The sequence below is a fragment of the Prionailurus bengalensis genome, chromosome B3 (assembly GCF_016509475.1).
Source record: "Prionailurus bengalensis isolate Pbe53 chromosome B3, Fcat_Pben_1.1_paternal_pri, whole genome shotgun sequence".
Lineage (NCBI taxonomy): Eukaryota > Metazoa > Chordata > Mammalia > Carnivora > Felidae > Prionailurus > Prionailurus bengalensis.
In genome coordinates this window covers 145,240,995-145,260,165 of record NC_057355.1, presented here as the reverse complement: position 1 = coordinate 145,260,165, position 19,171 = coordinate 145,240,995, and the positions used below count along the sequence as shown (strand labels likewise).

Sequence of the window (19,171 nt, the reverse complement as noted above, 5' to 3'; positions counted from 1 at the left end):
TCCTCCCTGCACTCCCCCCTCCCCTGCACTCCCTTCCTCCACCTCCTGGCAGGACAGCCCGGGGTGCGGGGTAGGAGTCACCTCCGCAAATCACACACCGAGGCTTCTGAGCCTCTGTCCACCCCTCCCGGGTGCCGCCCTCGGGTCTCAGCCACTGAGACGGCGTGTGTCCCACACAGGCCCGAGGGCGGCCAGGCGAGGAACTCGCACGAGTGTCCCGGGAGCCCCTTCCACCCCGGCCGAGTCACACCGTGGAGGGCCCCATCCGCGGGTCAGGCAACCCTAAATGCCGCAAGGCAACACTGGATTTGGAAGTGGGGCTGGTACAGCGGTTCTGTAACCAAGTCCTACGTTCTGGCTAAGAAACGAGAGTGCAGAGGCGGCCAGTGTTCTTCCTACCACTCCGAGGGGCCGAGGGCAGAGCTGCGTCCAGGCTCCGCAGGCCAGAGGCGCCAAGGCGGCGGGCTCACCTCGTCACTGCCACAGTCCGGGGGCCGAGCAGAGGCCTGCATCCAGGTGTCGAGCCTGGTCACACTGAAAACAGAAAAACCACCGATGGGGAAAGAAACGTCCTCTCCCTGAACCTTTAAATTTAAACCCTCAACCGCCGCCAACTTTTTTTCTTTTTTAAAAACGTTTATTTAATTTTGAGAGAGAGAGAGACAGACACAGCGGCAGTGGGGGAGGGGCAGAGAGAGAGGGAGACACAGAATCCGAAGCGGGCCCCAGGCTCAGAGCCGTCAGCACAGAGCCCCACGCGGGGCTTGAACCCACCAACTGCGAGATCATGACCTGAGCCGAAGTCGGCCGCTTAACCCACCGAGCCACCCAGGTGCCCCCAGCCGCCGCCAGCTTTATGAACTCACGCACCTCAATTTGGTCCCAAGCATGAGATCATCCTACGTTAGAAAAGAAATGCAGCTCAGGGACAGCTACAGGCTAAGAACAAGAGGCATCCCTGGCTGTGCCCACAGGGTGCCATTCTGGGGGATATAGACACTCAGAGGCCCCGAGGCCCAGTGCAAAACCCCACCACGTCTGAGGGCGGGGCTCTGCTTGGGTGCAAAGTGGAGGGCGCAGAAAATGGTTTTCTTTCATATTTTATTACATCAATGGCTTGAAAATTTTTATTTAACCTCAGCAAATATTAGAAATAGAAAAATGAATTCTGCAGAATTTCACAAATAAATTTTTCAATCTCCACTAACAAACGTTATCATTCAATGGCTAAGCAATTATAATGCTATGAACATTCACCACAATGAATGTGCTGATATAGAAAACAGGCAGAAAGAGACATTAAAATATTACTTACAACAGCATTATTACAACATATTTTCTTTAAAATTCCAACGTGGATTTTATCACTTCAAAAGATATACAGCATTTCCATTATATTTGCAAACTTAACCTTATACATCTTTTAAAATCTTGAAAAATTTTTAAGCAATCTAAAAAGCACTTAGCAAAGTTGATAGGTCTACATAATGGAATACTATCCACTCCAGTATAAACTTTAGTTTTCGGAGGTGACTGTAAACACTCATCATCACACAACATGCATAGACTACACTGACCTTCCTTCTGAATTGTAACATTGCTGCAATTGTGCTTTACTATCGTGAGGGAAGAGCTGCGGGGACCCGGGGAGTGGCGGAGAGAGGATTTGTTTCTGAGCATTGCACGGGATCACTAGGTTCAGATCAGCTAACTACCTTGAGTCCACTCGAAGCAAAGTTTCACTGGGTACTGAAAGCTGGACTCCTGGGTCACTAGGCTCGGACACAGGCTGGACGAGAGAGGAAGCGAGGCTCTCGTCGGGAGTGGGCTCCGTCTTTCCTTTGCTCCGCGAAGCAGGGATCCAGTTAGTGTAATGCACTGTGTGGCTTAGTTTTGGTACGCAAGGATACCAATAGTACATCTGATATTTAGAAAGACAAAAATAGGGCGTAGTTGAAATTTAAAGTGACGATGAGCACACTCAGAGCGGCGTGTGAGGTCTGAGGGAACTTTTACACACGGGAGACGACTCCGTAATTAGCCCGTAAAACGCGGCAACGTTTTCAGTTGCGCGTTTTCATCGGAGAGGTGTGCGACTATCGAAGGGTCTCACAGGTTACAAACTACCAAAGACCCTTCTGAGGAAGTGGTGTCCTGGTGGGCACAGATGTGCTGAGGCCACACAGTGGGTATGTGGTCAGCACGACGGAGGCCTGTACTTGCTGGGCAACAGAGCTACGTTACAGGACCGGTCACTGTTTCGGACCAGTCAGCACAATATTCAAGTAACAAGGTGTTTAAATGGATAAGTGAAAACAATTTTTTCCTAACGCCTTACACACCTACATAAAATTAAATAAAACAAACTTTTAATGCATATGCAATACAATTTATATCTTTTAGGATTTCTAAACTAAAAGTTAAACTATCATTTGCTTCAGTGGTACTATATTTTGCACAATAACTTATACTTAGGAGAAATTTCCCACAAAAATATATATATAATTATGACATTCACATTGATCGTTTTTAAGAAGACAAAGCTTAAGTGAACATTGCATCCGAAGCAGCTGTCACTGTGGACCCTTACACATCCAAACACGACCTGCTATGCACCGAAGTCTTGATATGTTAAAAAGGGGGCTTCACATAAATAAGATCAATCACTCGGCTTTTAAAGCGAAGTAATTTCTTGCATTTACAACATCGTCGCAAAGACAAGTGTAATGGAACGTCTGAAGCACAACGCTACCTTAGGCATGAAACTACAAGGAGGCCAGGCAAAGACAACCACCTTTCTAATCTTCCCAACCTCAGGCGAATGGCAATGCTATGCCTCTGCTCCGTGGAGGGACCAGAACCAGGCCGCTGTGGTCCGCCAAGCCGGAGCAGCGACCCTTCGGGACGGGGGACGGCTCGGTGCCCGGCGGCACGTAAGGGCACGGGGCAAGACACACGGGGGCCCGCCACGCTTCCGAGGAAGCGCCATCGAGCCAGCGAGTACTGCCAGAAGGGACCAGCTCTCCAGGCAAACGGCCCGGGCGTGCAGAGAGGGACAGGCCTCCGACCTACGGGCAGAATGAGACCCCTGCCGCTGCCCTGTTATGAGGAAGGAGGCCCCGAGAAGCAGCACAGAGAACCCTCGGCCTCGCTTCTCGCCCAGTGTCCCCTCGAAGCGATGTGCAAACTGCAGGCCGCCTCCTCTCCATGTTCGCCCTGCCATCTCCCAAAGCCAGAGCAGGCTCACACCCCGCGTCGTTCCTAAGTGTCACTGTGCTGCCCGCGCCAGCCTCCTCTCATGCCGTTCACACGCTCTTACCTGACCCACGGACACCCCGGGAAGGGACAAGATGACGAAGTCAGGAGAGTCCCACTTCACTCCCCTTGAGAATGACCTTTCTCCGGATTTCTAAAAATGTACAATTCCAAAGTCTAGGTTTCTAGCTGACCCTCTTCCTAAAGAGACAGTCAGCTGACCTTAAAAAAAAAAAAAAAAAAAAAAGGGAAAAAGCAAGGTGCTTGGGAGTCAAAACACATCAAATTTTAATTGCATATTTTAAATTCTTACGAATTCTGTTTGTGCCTTAAAGCATCTGCATTTTTTTTTTTCTTTTTGGTATTGAAAGCAGGAAAAGTGTTTCAATGACGCAAAACTACGGCGACAGAAAAGCTCCTTCAACATATTTAGTGCGGGCTGCACGGACCGCGGGCGGGACACAGGGGACGCGAGAGGGCAGTGTGAGGTCTGTCCCTCAGCCCTGCAGCAGGTCCACAGTCCAGTACGAGATCAAGTGATTCTGGAAATCTCAGAACATTTATGAGAAATATTTACTTGTTCCCAGTCCAACCAAAAGGCATTACAGACCACTTTTGCACACTGCTTCTTTCCGTCTTGGTCTTACTAGAGCCAACCAACGGGTCACTTCTCTGTCCTGTACTATGATAATAAAAGAGGGAGGATGGAGTTTAGACGATCACATCAGCACATGAAGGACAAAAGGCTGTACGGGGTGACACGGCGTACCAGCAGGATGGGGAACACACAGCGTGTGGCTCTATAAAGCCATCACCCGCCATTCTAATCCCCTTTATGGAGCTAACCTGACATTTAAAATCTGCACTCTGTCAGAATCTGCAGCAATTTCTCCCCTGTCTCCTAATCTCAGTGATGTTCTCTTTGGCAAGCAATAAACTTTAAAGAAGAAGTAAGACACTAAAACAGAAAACGGGCCGATAACGTGGTTTGCCAAAAGGAGAAGGCACCAATTCCAAATGCACGAGCACCAGGTGCAGTGGTGTGGACCGCGTCTCTTGGAGCCGGATGGCGGGGGGGGGGGGGGGGGGGGGGGGGGGGGGGGCGGGAAAGACAGAGCGGCACCTGTCCCGGGATTCCAGTGCTGAAAGCTGAAGGCAGAAAGTGTCGAGTCCACATTCCCTCTAAGCTGATGTCCAAGGACAGTTGCTGTGAATGAGCTCTCTACCAGCTGGGAAGGGAGAAGGGCGAGATTTGAGCCAGCTAAATTTACAAACCATAATTACACCCGATGTCTGGGGAGACGGGAGCTGTCTCGGGACGTTTGGCACGACGAAGGTTATAACGCAGTCTGCCAGCATCCTGCGATTTCCAGAGAAGCATGATATCGCTTAGGTGGACGCCTCAGAGAAGAACAAGAGAAACTTTCCAAAAGGCCGACAGGTCACAGTCACTCTGAAAACTACACGATGCACGAGGTGGAACCGCAGGCCATGCGGGAGCAGAGTCGTGCCTTCCAAGTCGACTACCTGTTTGAAGCTGCTGACTGGGCAGAGCTGCCACGGGTGGGGCTCAGGAACTCCGACTGGGGAGGGGTCCCCGGGGTCACGGGAGGCGTGCGGGCCACGAGACTCCGCCAGCGCCGGGGCAGAGCGTGAGATGCGGCGGGCCTCTCTGGGGAGCGGCGCCAGCGTGGAGGAACGAGCACAGGATTAAGGCAGATGCAGCACAGGACCGGAAGTGCGCGCCTTTTTTGGTAACAGCTGCTTGTCCACAGGGATGTGACGCAGATGGCTAGGTGATGGCGTGTGATACCTGATATCCTGGATAACACAGGCGTCCATACCAAGTGCTCAAAGCTGGCGGAGTTTCTCAGGAAGCAGATGCATATCTGACGTCTAGCACAGAAGCAGCCTGAGGAGAGGAGGAGGAAGGACGAAGCATCAGAGCGCAGGTGAACAACTCAAGCCGCTACCTCTGGCGGACCCGAGAGGGCAGGAAGGTGTGGGCCCGCCCGGCTGTCCCGCAAACCCAGGGCCCTGCGGGCTCTCAGCCCGGGGCCCGAGGAGGCGGCGGCAGGCGGCACGAGGGAGGCCTCTACAGCCAGGAGTCTCGGGCTCAAATCCTGGCTCTGCCGCTTTCTAGACGTGTATCCTTGGCGGAGGGATTGCTTTTTCAGTTTCAGCTTCCTTGTCCCCAGAATGCGCACAGTAACGACCCCCCTCCACAGGATTACGTAAAATCCCTGGGCCGACACAGTAGCACTCGGGGCCGACCGCCCTGGCTGGAGGGGGTGCCGTGGCCCGGGCCCCATTCAACCAACAGCCCCTGGCCCCTGCTGGGACGCGGGGACACACGGGAGAGTGAAGGCGGCAGGGTCCTCTATAAAAGCCTCAAAGGCATTTCTTAACTGCACTCCCAAGTGTCCCAAGTATCTTACTCAGTGCTCACTGCTACCCTCATGATGTCCTTTTTTTAAAAACGTTCAAAAATTTTTTCAGGTTTATTTATCTTGAGAGAGAGAGAGAGAATGAGCGAGCGGTGGGGAGGGGCAGAGAGTGACAAAGAACTGCAGGCAGGCTCTGCGCCATCAGCACAGAGCCCAACATGGGGCTTAAAACTCATAAACCGTGAGCTCAGGACCTGCGCCCAAACCAGGCAGGCGTCAGACGCTTAACCGACTGAGCCACCCAGGCGCCCCTTGATGTCCTACTGCTGGGGGAACCACTGGGCTATAAACCCCAATCTGAAAACAGCTGTTCCTTCAATTGACATCGTAACTGATGAGAACGGTTGGCCGGGTCAGGGGCTTTGTGTTCATTCTGTAACTGTGAGTGAGACTCTACCTCCAAGCCGGTCATGGTCCGCATCCCCTCACCCGGACACACATCCACCCCTCGCCGGGAACGGCATCCTTGTCCACCTCAGAGAACTCGGAATCTCAAAAGCTCAAAACCCTTGGGCCGCCTGCCCTTTGTCAGCCCCGAAGGAAACAGCCTACAGCTAACAGTTACGTTACTAGAACCTCTGGCAGTTCTCAAGGCCTCCTCCCTCTTTGTGCCGCATAACACATAAAATCTGAGGGCAGAAGGGGCGGGCAGGACGCCAGCAGACATCTCTCTTAGCTGCTGGATTCCACAGGATACACAAGAATGAGGAGGCCAATTTCTGGCACTGACTGGACAGTTAACCAGGGCTCTTACAAGTCCCCCGGGACACAGAACAGTAGCTGGTCCTTACAGATTCATTTCCTTTTGCAAACTAACGTATGGAGAACAGAAAAGCAGGGCGGTGGAGCGGGAAAGCGGGTACTACAGGGGGCATAAAAGGGACCCAAAAAAGGGAAATGAACTGTGGGGGGAGGGGGTGGAAATGGCTGAAGAGGGTGAGAATGTTTACAGACAAGATAAATGTTGTCCGCTAAGGACAGGTCAGGCGATGCCGCCAGTTCTGCGGAGAAGGCTGGGGAACCAGCTGCGTGGAAGATGGACCCCCAAGGCCAAACAAAGGCGTGCCTGTGGTGGGAGGCCAGTCATGGCTGGGCCAATGCTACCACAGACCGGGCAGAGAATGACCGGGCTATTTTCATGTGCGATCGACATGGTAAGTGGGCCGTGAAGAATGGACTTCTGGACTTTTTCAGAAAAAAAAGTAACTGTGAGTGAATGAAGCAGACATAAGAAAAGTAAGGAAAGTATATGCACAAGAACTGAGAGCCTGTCCCGTTGGTGGTGACCCTTGGTCCCAAATTTATGACCGTATTTTTAGGCTTACCCCTGCCAACACCTGCTTTGATAAAATCTGGAGAGTTTCCTATGATTTCTGCTTCCTGGCTCTAAAGCTCGAGAACATACGTGGAAGAAAGCTTTCATTCCGGCAAATTCTAATGTTCCTTCCTTCATAATTCTCATCTTCTCAATGCTTCCTAAATTGAGTCCAGGACTTCAGAGAGGTTAATCTGTTGCTAAAGGGACAACAAGCACCGGGACAAACATCACTGCTGAGAGATAAAAACTTCTGCTTGTAAGCCGTTATGTTCCGGGGTCTCAGGCTCGGGGGAACCACTCACATTGTTAATAATACGAATTTTGCTATAAATGTTATCGACAGTCCAAAGATTTTCTGGCACAAAGCTCTAAAGAGCCCAACCCGCTGGGTGCGTCACGTTGGGCGGGGGTCTCCCTCGTGAGGCACTCTGTGCTCGGCTCAAGAGGGGGTCTCTGGGCTGCTTCTACAGCCAGACCCTTGGAGCAAAGGGGGAGAACAGACAGTACTAACTAGGTAATTTCAAATCACTCCCGCACGGTTTGGGGGAGCCTCTGATGAGAAGATTTTCCCGGAAAGCTCAACTAATCCTTAAAATTCCGTGTCCGTGAACAAACTCACACCAAAGTGATTGGCAATTAACTCTTACCTCTGCCCGGCCCCCTCCTCCTCTCTGTGGGAGTGGCAGGGCAGGGCAGGCCAGGCTGGACGGGGAAGTGGCAGGTGACCCCGTCACAGGAAGCAGGGAGGTAGCAGATGGGTCTGTGCAGCCTCGGTAACCTCGTGCCTAATCTCTGCTGAGTAGGCGATGAAATCGGTATAGCTAACCTGGAGATTGCCAGAATGTCGGCCACCAGCCTGGAAGCTCCGGCCAAACACAGGACCCAGAACTGTCTCCATCAATACTTCAACCTGTTAGCCCCGACAGCATCAAAGCCTGGACGACTTGGGACAGCAGAGACGGACGCAGGAGGTCCTGGCTGGCTAGCCAAGCCGATTCACTAGTAAGGTCATTAACCTCCCACTGAGATGACAACACGTTTTCGATACCGAGCTTCACCGACACTGCTCACGGCACTTCCAACTTACCGTTTTATGGCTGAGTTCTTACAGGACCTAAGGAAACTTTGGTAATGTGCAATATTTTGTGGCTGGAGAAAACCAGGATGGAACTAGGAATCTGTACGGGAATTAAAATGTGAGCGATATACCTAGTGACCAAAACTAACTGGTGTCAACACACATATTAAGGTTTTTATAGGGAAAAGTCAAGTCACTGACAGAGCTGAGAGCTAAAAATATTTCTCCAGCTGAGAAAGGCCATCAAAGAAGAAACTGAATATGGAGCATGAACCTGGCAGAGATCCTACTGTTTCAGATTTACCTCGTCTTCCTCTTCAGGCATCTTGATAGAGTTATCTGGGGACTTGATAGGTTTCTGGCTACTGGGCCCATTGGTCTCTTCCTTCCCATGTTCTGCCTCCCATTCTTGTAAAACTTCGTCTATGTTGAAGCGGCGTCGATAGTTTACAAAAAAGTTTTTCACTTGTACCACTGATTTGTTCCCAATCACATCTGAGATCGCCTGAAAATCTCGGCCGTATTTCCTGATGGCTAAGGATGTAAGAGAGCACTGTTTTTCAATACAGGATAAAAACAACTTTTAAAACCCCACACAACTGAGACTTACCCCCCTTCCTTTAGATCCAGATAAGAAAACACATGGAGCTTTTAACTGCAGGCACGATCTTAATGTATTATACAGTGGAAAAAGCAGCAACCTAGATCTGTTTCGTAGATGACTGATCCAAGAAGGCCGGTATGACCCTGTCATCCAGAAACCTGCACCTCCAGTCACGTATCCCAAGACGACTGATGTCACCCAGCCGGCACCCGGTGGACTTTGCGCATTCTTTTCCGGGTCCCTAGGACTAGAAGAGCTCCAACCATAAAACTCTTAACATTCAGTCTGCTGCTTTCAGGATCTTATACTTTCTGACCATTCAGAACCCGACACACTCCTAAGAGCGTGTTTCAACACAAGTGGTGCCACGGGAGTGGGGTGGGGCACGACTCTTCCTAAAGGCACCTGCGGCCCCAAGCCCCTTACTAGGAGGACCCCCGTACCTTGTACTGCGAGCAGCTGCTCCTCCGTGGTCCAGCGTGCGTTACACTTCTGAGCGACCTGCACACCCAGAGGAGCCGTATGAGCATAACGCAGTTTACAGGCGAGGGCATCCTCGTCAGACGTCATGAATCTTATTTTTTTCTTACAATTTCTCAGAATACCAGAATTTCAACGTCAATTGGGTTTATAAAGATTGTGTCTATAACTTTCTTTCTATGGGATGTATACTGGAGATACATTATAGAGATATTAAATTCTTTTTTTTTTTTTAATGCTTATTTATTTTTGAGAGAGAGAGAAAGAGAGAGAGAGAGAGAGAGAGAGGGAGAGGGAGGACGGGAAGGAGGGAGACAGAGAATCCAAAGCAGGCTGAGCTGTCAGCAGAAAACTGGATGCGGGGCTTGAACCCATGAACCCGGAGACCATGACCCGAGCCCAAGTCCGAAGCTCCACTGACTGAGCCCCCCAGGCGCCCCAATATTAAATTCTTAAACACATGCAACTTGGGTATGACTTCTGAGGTGATGGTCAATATAGTCCTACCTCTGGAAGCCGATACGGTTCTATTCCACCGTCAAGTTTTTCTTTAAGGGCACTGTTCGTCTGTTTAATATTCTGAATCTGAAAGAAAGGAAATTTTTAAATTTTAAAAATGAACAACTTTTGTAAAGGTATGAAAAGAAAACAGAACTAAAAAAAAAATAAGAGAAAAAAACCAAGAGCAAAGAAGTTCCTAATCTGTATGGTAACCAAAATTTGAGGTCGCTATAGTATCCCTTCAGAGCATCTACCGAGATTCTTTAATGGACTTGCTTAGGGCAGCAGACAAGGGACAACAGGAAGGAGGGCATGGTGGCTAAAAGGCTCCTGCGTGCCCAGCCCTAATTCACAACTTGAGAACATGTCACCCCGAGCGGCGGAACCCACATCTGAAGCCTGACACACAAGACCAGGCCACGCCTGGCTTCCTGCCACGCGGGCCGAGCGGAAGCCGCCGAGAGGCAGTGCTCTGCAGGCCGGCAGGTGCCCCTCGGGGCCCGGCGCGGTCCGCCCAGGCACCCCCTGCGCAGGAGCCCGCAGGGCGGCCTTCTTTCACGAGGAGAAAGCAGAAAGCGGCGTGTTACCTTCCCACAGCCTAATTTCGGCCAACTGTAATTCTTCACTTTCTCACAAATTAGATCTTTTCCACGTGACCATATTGATTCGACGCACCTGATCTTTCGCTGCCTCTAAGTAATCGAAAGAAAGACATGAACAATACCAACCACTGAATCGATCCACCGGACAGTCCGCTGGACTTGCGCACGGACTCCTGAAGGAGCTGGGCCTGGGAACGGGCTCCCTCTCAGCTCCACGTGCAGGGGCGCCTCCGTGCCAAGGACCAGGGGGGCATCAACCCTAGGGCTTTTCATTTCTAAATAATCCCATGGGCAAAAAAGCAAGCAAGGGGAGGATCAGATTCATTTTCCCAAATAAAACATCGGAGACGCTCCGGAGCAGAAGGTGCCCTCAAAAGCAGCCACCTTATTAAGGCAAACGAAGAAAAAGCAGGACTTTGAGAGGTGGGGGATGGTGGTGAAGGACACAGCCTCACAGACCCTTTAATAATTCTCTCCTCCTTGAACAATCTTTTCCTACTTAGACTCAAATTTCATTTTCAAGTACTTACACTTCACAGAATTCCAATTTTGCATTTCCTTTCCTGGGTTCACTTCTTCTGAAAGGTTTAAAGGGGAGTGGAGATGTACAGGGGACTGGCGGCCCCGTGAGTAGGACCAACACTCTAGGGACGAGGAAGTGACCCTGTCTGCCACTAGTAAGGGCCTTAGAGCCTGCCAGACACATGGCCCACGCCAAGTGAGAACACAGAGACAACTGAAAAGAAAAATAAAGGAAATGTGCATAAAATCTGCTCTATAGTAAAACCAAAACTGAAGACCTCGGTTTTCTGAAATTTGCTTTAGTTTATTTTTGAAAAGGTACAAGTCAGAAGAAAATAAACTGGTACCAGAAATTCACCCACAGTAAGTTCTTGGGAAAGTAACACCCAATTCTCAGACCGGCGTCTTGTCACAGAACGCTCTCTGACGCGACGTCATGCTGAAGCCGTGCCATCTGACACGACGGCCACCGCCCGCAGCTTGCTACTAAGCACCTGATATGTGGCTGATGCAGCTAAGGAACTGAACTTCTCATTTCTTCTACTTTAATCCAAACTTAAATGTAAATAACCACACGTGTCTACTGGCTACCCCGTCCAACAGCACGGTCTCAAGACTCCTTCCCAGAGCTCTCAGGTACCAACCACCCATAAAATGCTGCAAGGACATGTTCAAGGCTATGTTCATAATTCAAGGTTATATTCAGTGACATAAACTTGTGACAGAGAATTAACAAATTCTCAAAAGAATCAGCTATCCAGAATACTACATGCCTCCCAGCATTCCGGTTACTATGTCGTTCTATTCATTCTGCCTGGTTGTTTACACAGGTAAGAAATGGGGTATATATTGCATTGTGAGTAAGTAATACACATTTCCTAAGGAGACCAACCTATTCACCACATGCATTTTCTCTCTGAAATTGATAAAGAAGCAGAGATTACGTAAGTGACTATACAGAATACCTGCAAATTCTGAACTAAAAGTTAGCTCTAAATTCTCATTAACCTTCACCTCTCTTCCTAATGCATTTTCCTTATTAGAAATACTCAGTGTCTATGAATAAGAACAGGGTTTGGTTACCATCATGCCAGCTGGAAAGGAAGCCAGAGTGGCAACAAGCTGGATAAAAAATAGGATATAAAGGGGCGCCTGGGTGGCTCAGTCGGTTGAACGTCTGACTTTGGCTCAGGTCATGATCTCAAGGCTTGTAAGTTCCAGCCCCACATCTGGCTCTGTGCTGACAGCTGGGTGCCTGGAGTCTGCTTCAGATTCTGTGTCCCTCTCTCTCGGCCCCTCCCCTGCTCGTGCTCTGCCTCTCTGTCTCAAAAATAAACATTAAATTTATTTATTTATTTTTTAATTTATTTTTTATTAAAAAAAATTTTTTTTAACATTTATTCATTTTTTGGGAGACAGAGAGACAGCACAAGCAGGGGAGGGACAGAGAGAGGGGGAGACCCAGAATCCCAAGCAAGCTCCAGGCTCTGAGCTATCAGCACAGAGCCTGATGTGGGGCTTGAACTCATGAAACGTGAGCTCACGTCCTGAGCCGAAGTCAGACGCTTAACCGACTGAGCCACCCAGGCACCCCTAAATTTTTTTTAATAAAATTAAAAAAAAATAAAATTTTAAAACATTAAAAAATTTTAAAGTGACCAGCATTTAAAGAAAAAAACAAAATAGCAGTCAAGTTCGCCTGGTGCCTTACCTAGCGACTTTTTTTTTCCTACTTTCCTGTGTGACCCTTTCATTCTCTACTCAGAAAGACCCAGCGCAACAGGCACTGGCCGCCGGCTAATCTAAGAGCCGTCTGCCCCTAGCCCCCTTCTGGCATCTTCGACAGAGGCTGGTGGTCCTCCTCGGGGCTAGGAGGAGCCGTTTTGCAAAGATGCAGCACGCAGGGAGGACAGGAGTTCCCGAGAAGGTAAAAGCTTTTCCTGCTGGAAGGACGGGAGGGTCGGCCCCACCTCCGGCCCCTCTCCATCGGCCCCCAGTGCAGACGCGAAGGCCACAAAATAGCTTTGGAAGCTTCCAACGGGAGCCAACAAGCGAGATGAAAAGCAGGTTACGCTAAGAATGGTGGAGGAGAAAATGCAAAAGAATCAGGGTCTGTCGCAACACCGTGAACAAACGGACTAATGCCCGGAGCCACCGATGCTGGGATTCTTGCTATTTGATAAAAATAAATCCTCAATTGTTTAAGCTGCTATCAGTCAGGTTTTCTGCTATTTTCATGTGAACCCTTCCCTGGGACACCACCACATGTGGAAGCATCCAGATAAAATGGCCATTTGTGAGTCGACAAGTGCACTCGGCAGCAACCCCGACAGGCTGTGAGGGGGGCAGGCGACCTGTCTCCTCTGTTAGCGATGAACCGAAGCCCCTCTATTCCACATGATTCTCAGTAGCTACTTTCAAATAAAAAAAGTCCTGCTCCTGACTCTGGCCGTGAAACCAAAGACAGTTCTATCTATTGTACTGCGAAGTCAGTAACACCTGCGAGCAAGAAGGGCCTCATTTTCTCTGCTCAAAACATTAACATCGACCAGTGAGCGTCAGGAGTCCGCTCGGCACAGGGGGAGACAGTTCCCTCCAGGAGGAAGGAGGACGAAGATGCGGGTGGGGGCTCCAGGCCCCGTTCAGAGAGCCCCTCCAGCACAAACAGAGCTTAAAACACTCCCTCTCGCGCGCGCGCTCTCTCTCTCTCTCTCTCTCTCTCTCTCTCTCTCTCTCGCAGCCCTCAGACAGCCTGTAAGATCAGGCAGGCAAGGATTAATCTCCTCATTTGAAAAGAGGCCCAGAAAGATTAAGTGACTCTCCCAAGATTAGGGTGCAACTGCGCCAGCAGCCAAGCGTAGGAGCCAATCCTCTGACTGCTTGGGGAACACTTGGTCCTGCTGTGAGCTGTCCCCCGCCCCGAGCTGCCAGACCAGGGCACAGACCCCTCCTCTCATCTGGGAAAGGACTGCCAGCCTCCAGTTTAACCTTCTAAGGAACCAACAAATCAACAAATCAAAAGCAGCAAAAACTACAAGTAAACCATCAGTCCACAATTTGCCTCAAATTCCAGAGACAGAAGGATGGGGGAGGGGCAGGGCACTAATGAAGGGACAAGAGTCAGCTGGCTACTCCGCTGAATTTGCAGTTTCAATGTACGGCGTAATGATGAGCCGTTCCCCATACCAGGGCAAATAATCAGAAAAGGATTATCGTAAAGTAGCAAATATCCAGGGAGAACTCTGACAAAGCCCCCAACACAGAGGCGGCAGAACACGGAGAGGGTGACAGATCTGTGCTGCTAGGGGAGGTGTCACGTTCACGACTCACAGGGGTGGCTGTCTAGTTTCATGTTAATTCTCCATTTTGGTCTAGAGATTCAATACAATTCCAATAAAAATTCTAGCAGAATTCTTTTTCTGGACACCAAGAAGGTGAACCTACATTTTCTATGGAAACACAAAGGGCCAGGAGAGACAATCTTGGAGGACCTATCACCTGGCCCAGACACTCAGGTTTGTAAGGCCCCTGTAATCGAGGCAGGATGGTGCCAGTGAAGACGGACAAACACACCAAAGTCACAACAGACCACACACATACAGACGCTGTATTTGAAACAAAGATCCCCATCACCGCAGTGGGAAAAGGATCGTTTGTGTTTTTTTCGTTTTTTTTCCAATAAACAGCCCTGTTAACCAGATAGCCACGTGGAAAACAAAATGAATATCCACCCTATATGTAACAGCATACACAGAAAAACATTTCCAGATAGACGGAAGATCAAAATGTAAAGGCAGGGGCGCCTGGGTGGCGCAGTCGGTTAAGCATCCGACTTCAGCCAGGTCACGATCTCGCGGCCCATGATTTCCAGCCCCGCGTCGGGCTCTGGGCTGATGGCTCAGAGCCTGGAGCCTGTTTCCGATTCTGTGTCTCCCTCTCTCTCTGCCCCTCCCCCGTTCATGCTCTGTCTCTCTCTGTCCCAAAAAAAAAAAAAAAAACCAAAATGTAAAGGCAAACAACACTTAAGACAGCATGGGAGAATATCTTAGTAAACCTCTTAGTAAAGGTTCTTACCAAAACTGAAAAGAGCACTAACTACAAAAGAAAAGAATGAGAAACTAGACTACCTTAAAATTAAGAACTTCTGTTCATCAAAAGGTGAGCCTCAGAATGGGAAAGGGGAAGTAATTCTGACCCACCCCCGGCGGGGGGCAGGGCGGTAATACTTTGGCAAGGCCTGACGACATTTCTGTTGTCACACCTGACGGGGCAAGGTCACAACCGCTGGCATCTAGAGGCCAGAGATGCTGCTTAACATCTCACAATGCACAGGACACTCACAACGAGGAATTCTCCGGGCCCAAATGTCAACAGTGCAACAGTTAGTGAGTAAGCCCTAATGCAGGCCAACCAAACCTCACATAAATTGGCAGCCCACCGTGGAAAACTGTTTGGCACTATTCTAGAAAGTGCTGGACACAGGCATACTCTGTAATCCCACTCTTAGGTGTACATGCAACAGAGATGCATACATAATACAGCAAGAGTCAAAGAAACATCCACGTCGGCATTAACTGGTCAACGGCCCCAAATGGGAAGCAACCCAAATGTCTAGTAATAGTACAGTGGATAAGTTTTAGGATATTTATACAACGATGAGAAAGGATGACCTGGATGGATCTCATATGTTGAACGATGCTGGGCATAAAAGAAACTACATCATATGACTTTGTTTATATAACATCCAAAATGAATAAAAATAATGTCTGGTTTAAAACGTCAGACCAGTGGCCACCAACTGGAAGGAGGTGGGTAATGAGTGAGATGGGCACTGGTGAAGCCTGGGAGGCAAGGCTGAGTCCCCTCGGGGCAGCAACTAAAATGGGAAATGAAGGGCAGCTGGGTGGCTCAGTCGGTTAAGCGTCCGACTTCGGCTCAGGTCATGATCTCACCGTTCATGAGTTGGAGCCCCGCGTCGGGCTCTGTGCTGACAGCTCGGAGCCTGGAGCCTGTTTCAGAGTCTGTGTCTCCCTCTCTCTGCCCCTCCCCTGCTCACTCTTGTTTCCCTCTCAAAAAAATGTAAGTAAATAAATAAACATTAAAAAAATGTAATAAAAGGGGACATGAATGGGGCTTGGGAGGCTGCAGTTCATCTCTTGATCCAGATGGTGGCCGTGTGGTGGGTGTGTTCACACTATGAAAATTCACCCAGACACATATACACACTGTGTGTGTGTGTGTGTGTGTGTGTGTGTGTGTGTGTGTATTAAAGATATACATATATACCTTTAGTTTCAAAGTCAATTTAAGAAACATCAATGTGGGCATGCCTGGGCGGCTCAGTCAGTTAAGTGACTTCAGCTCAGGTCACGATCTCACTGTTCCTGAGTTTAAGCCCCATGTCAGGCTCTGTGCTGACCACTCAGGGTCTGGCGCCTGATTCAGATTCTATATCTGTCTCCCTTTCTCTCTCCCTGGCCCTTCCCTGCTCACTTGCTCGCTCTCTCTTTCTCTCTCTCTCTCAAAAATGAATAAACATTAAAAAAAAATTAAAAAATTAAAAAAAGAAAGAAATATCAATGGATCAGTACCTAAGTCTTCGGTCCAGTTCCTTAGAAATAAAATGCCCTTCAGAGGCTTGTGGAAAGAGGACGCTCAGGTGTGAGGAACACACAGGGACACCCGGGCGTCAGTGAGCCCCGACCCGCGGTACCTGCCGCTTGATGGAGACCAACTCCATGTCTAGCTGCCTTAGCACCGTGGTGGCCGCAGTGGCGTTGGCAGAAACAGCCTCCACGTCTTCTTGAGAAAGAAACATTCCTTTCGGAGGTTTCCTTTTGGCTCGATTTTTAGCTTGCGTACTATGTTTCTCCTTTTTGATCTGAGGAACTGTCTCCGTAGGGGGCACCTGCATGGTACACAGATTTGAAAAATGAGACTCCAAAACGTGGAAATGCCGGATGAACAGTAATACGCCTACTTTCCTAACATGGCTCTGAACCGTCTGACAAATACCATGCCGTATGGTAATCACCGTCGACAAACTAACAGGCAGTTACCAGAAACACACTTCTAAGTAGAATCCACTGGCCTCCTATATAGACACGACCTCTTTCTATCACTCTGAGCCTCTGGCAAGAAGCGTTCTGAGCTTCCTGCAGTAATACGGGAAGAAAAGAGATCTGTCTTCTCTTCTGGCGTGCTTTGTGTATGTGAATGGTGAGCTCCTTTATCCTAACAGTTCTTGGCCAAACAGATGGACTTAGGGCCACAGAAAGATAAAAGGAAAAAATGATTCAGCACATACATAAAACCCATTTAAATTCTTTAACTCTATACGGAAGTTTATAAAAAACATAAACTTCCACATGTAACTATGACTGTTTTTCATATACCCTCCTTTTGGATGACACTTAACTTTTAGGGCAACCGTATAATTTGCTTCAAGAACATATGCTGTCGTTTGATAATGCATGACTGCTGCTAATTTTTTTAAGTGCTTTCTCTAAAACTGAAACGTTTGGAAATGAAATGCAATAAAATCTTGGCAAGGAAAGGATACTGTCCTGATAACAATTTTAAGAAGTTTTTGTAACAGTTCATAATCTCATCTTGTTAGTGTATTAACATTTGCTGATGAAGCCGAGAATATGTGCAGGTTTTCTGCTTCCTAGCTTAAAACACTGACATAAATCGACCCTGCAGACTACGACGGTACCAGTACATTCTTGAACAGGTGGTAACAGACAGTACATAAAAATGTTAGTAGGCAATAAACTACATCTCGTCTGTAACAGCTCTATGCTGTTTAGCAGAGATCACCTACTGACCACGTGCCTGTTTTCACAACATTTTAGTACAGAAAGAAACTTAAGATGTGAGTCATTTTTCTCTTTTAAGCAGGAATCGTGCTACATTAAGACTTACGGAAGTTAAATCAAGCCTTTCCCCTTTCATTTAAAATGTTCCCCTAAGGAAGCTAATAGATAATGATGTATCAAGACAAAGCTTCTTAACTGTAGGTACAATTTGATTTCCCAAAGAGTCTAACTTCGCTAACCCTGAAAACGATCTTGTTATTTGGGCTGGAGTGCCATCCAGAAAGAATGATCAGTTTTCAGTTTGGTGACACAGAGCCTACCAAACGAAGCCTTAAAAATGTAACTAGAAGACTTTGACCCAACAATTCAACTTCCAGAAATTTGTTCCAGTGGAAAAAATGAAGTGAACCAATATTTAATCATGAGACCAGCAGTTCAGCATTGTTTATAACAGCAAAAAGCACGGGGGGAAACTGATAAAAAAGCCCTAAGACTGCTTAACTGAATTATGAAAGATGTGTAGGATAAAGTAACATGCTAATAACAGCTATGTACACAAAATGTATTTGACATAAAAACATGTTCAAGAAAGACCAAATTTAAAAGGTTTCAGAAGTGATATATTGAGATCCCATTTTATGTTTTTAAAAAAGCAAGTACAGAGTCATAAGTGTGTATATAGGCATATACATTTCATGGAGTCATCTGGAAAGAGTCACCAAGATGTTAGCAGTGATTAAGGGTGACAATATCATCATTTTCTTCTTCTCCTTTTTGTTTAGCTGGATCTCCTACTTTGCCTACAAAAAGCATGTATGTTTGACGCGATTGTAAAGTTCAGGTGTGCCTGGACCCTTCTGTCTTTCCATGCCGAAGAACAGCTCTTCTGCTACTTCAGAACCTTCCGAGATCGAGAACTCTTTGAGGTTTTACTGAAGCTGCAGATACAGACTCTCTTCAGAAAAGCACTTCTACGAACTTACATATCAAAGTCATAACCACGCTGGGATCCAACAATCCAGCCTGAACTGGGGCCGATGGACTAAGGGGCCCTTCCTTCCAGGGACTGTAGTGCTATCCTCCCTGCAAGGGCTCTGCCGCAGGGGATGCTGTGTGGTGGGGGCTTTCCAGTCTGTGCCAAGGAGCCCCGGGTTTCCCTGGGGGGCCCTCAGGGATCCCACATAGGCCTTATTCAATTTTTATGAATGGGCAAAATAACCTAAGCCTGCAACCCATTTCAAAAGGCTTAATAAGATCATTCAGACACCCCATCGTTCTCAGTGAAAAGTTCACAATAAAGAAATGTCATAAATATACACAGAAAAAAAGTTATATACAACTGTAGGAATTCATGGGCCTCTCGAATCTTCTGACATAATGATTTTTAAAATGTGAAAGATTAAAAATTCCCCATGTGTGAGGCTCGCTGCTGTAGGACCTACGCTGCTGTTTCTGAGTAACGGGAAAACTTGCCCTGAGTCCCTGGCAGCCCTCTGCAGTGCACTCATGACCCAGCTCATGACCCCACTGTGCAGGCCCCTGC

The 19,171-nt window shown here is 48.3% G+C and overlaps 1 protein-coding gene across 1 annotated transcript in view; it reads right to left on the bottom strand.

Annotated features, from left to right (window-relative positions):
- Positions 1 to 1,113: 1,113 nt before the first annotated feature.
- The window catches only part of RCOR1 (REST corepressor 1), a 122,115-nt gene continuing 104,057 nt past the window's right edge, over positions 1,114 to 19,171 (bottom strand). The window contains exons 8-12 of the mRNA XM_043557061.1: positions 16,521 to 16,715; positions 9,690 to 9,767; positions 9,146 to 9,203; positions 8,403 to 8,632; positions 1,114 to 5,167 (exon numbers count right to left, since the gene is read on the bottom strand). Of these exons, the coding sequence (XP_043412996.1) occupies positions 5,126 to 5,167; positions 8,403 to 8,632; positions 9,146 to 9,203; positions 9,690 to 9,767; positions 16,521 to 16,715 (603 nt within the window). The 3' untranslated portion in view covers positions 1,114 to 5,125. The remainder of the gene's footprint in view (positions 5,168 to 8,402; positions 8,633 to 9,145; positions 9,204 to 9,689; positions 9,768 to 16,520; positions 16,716 to 19,171) is intronic.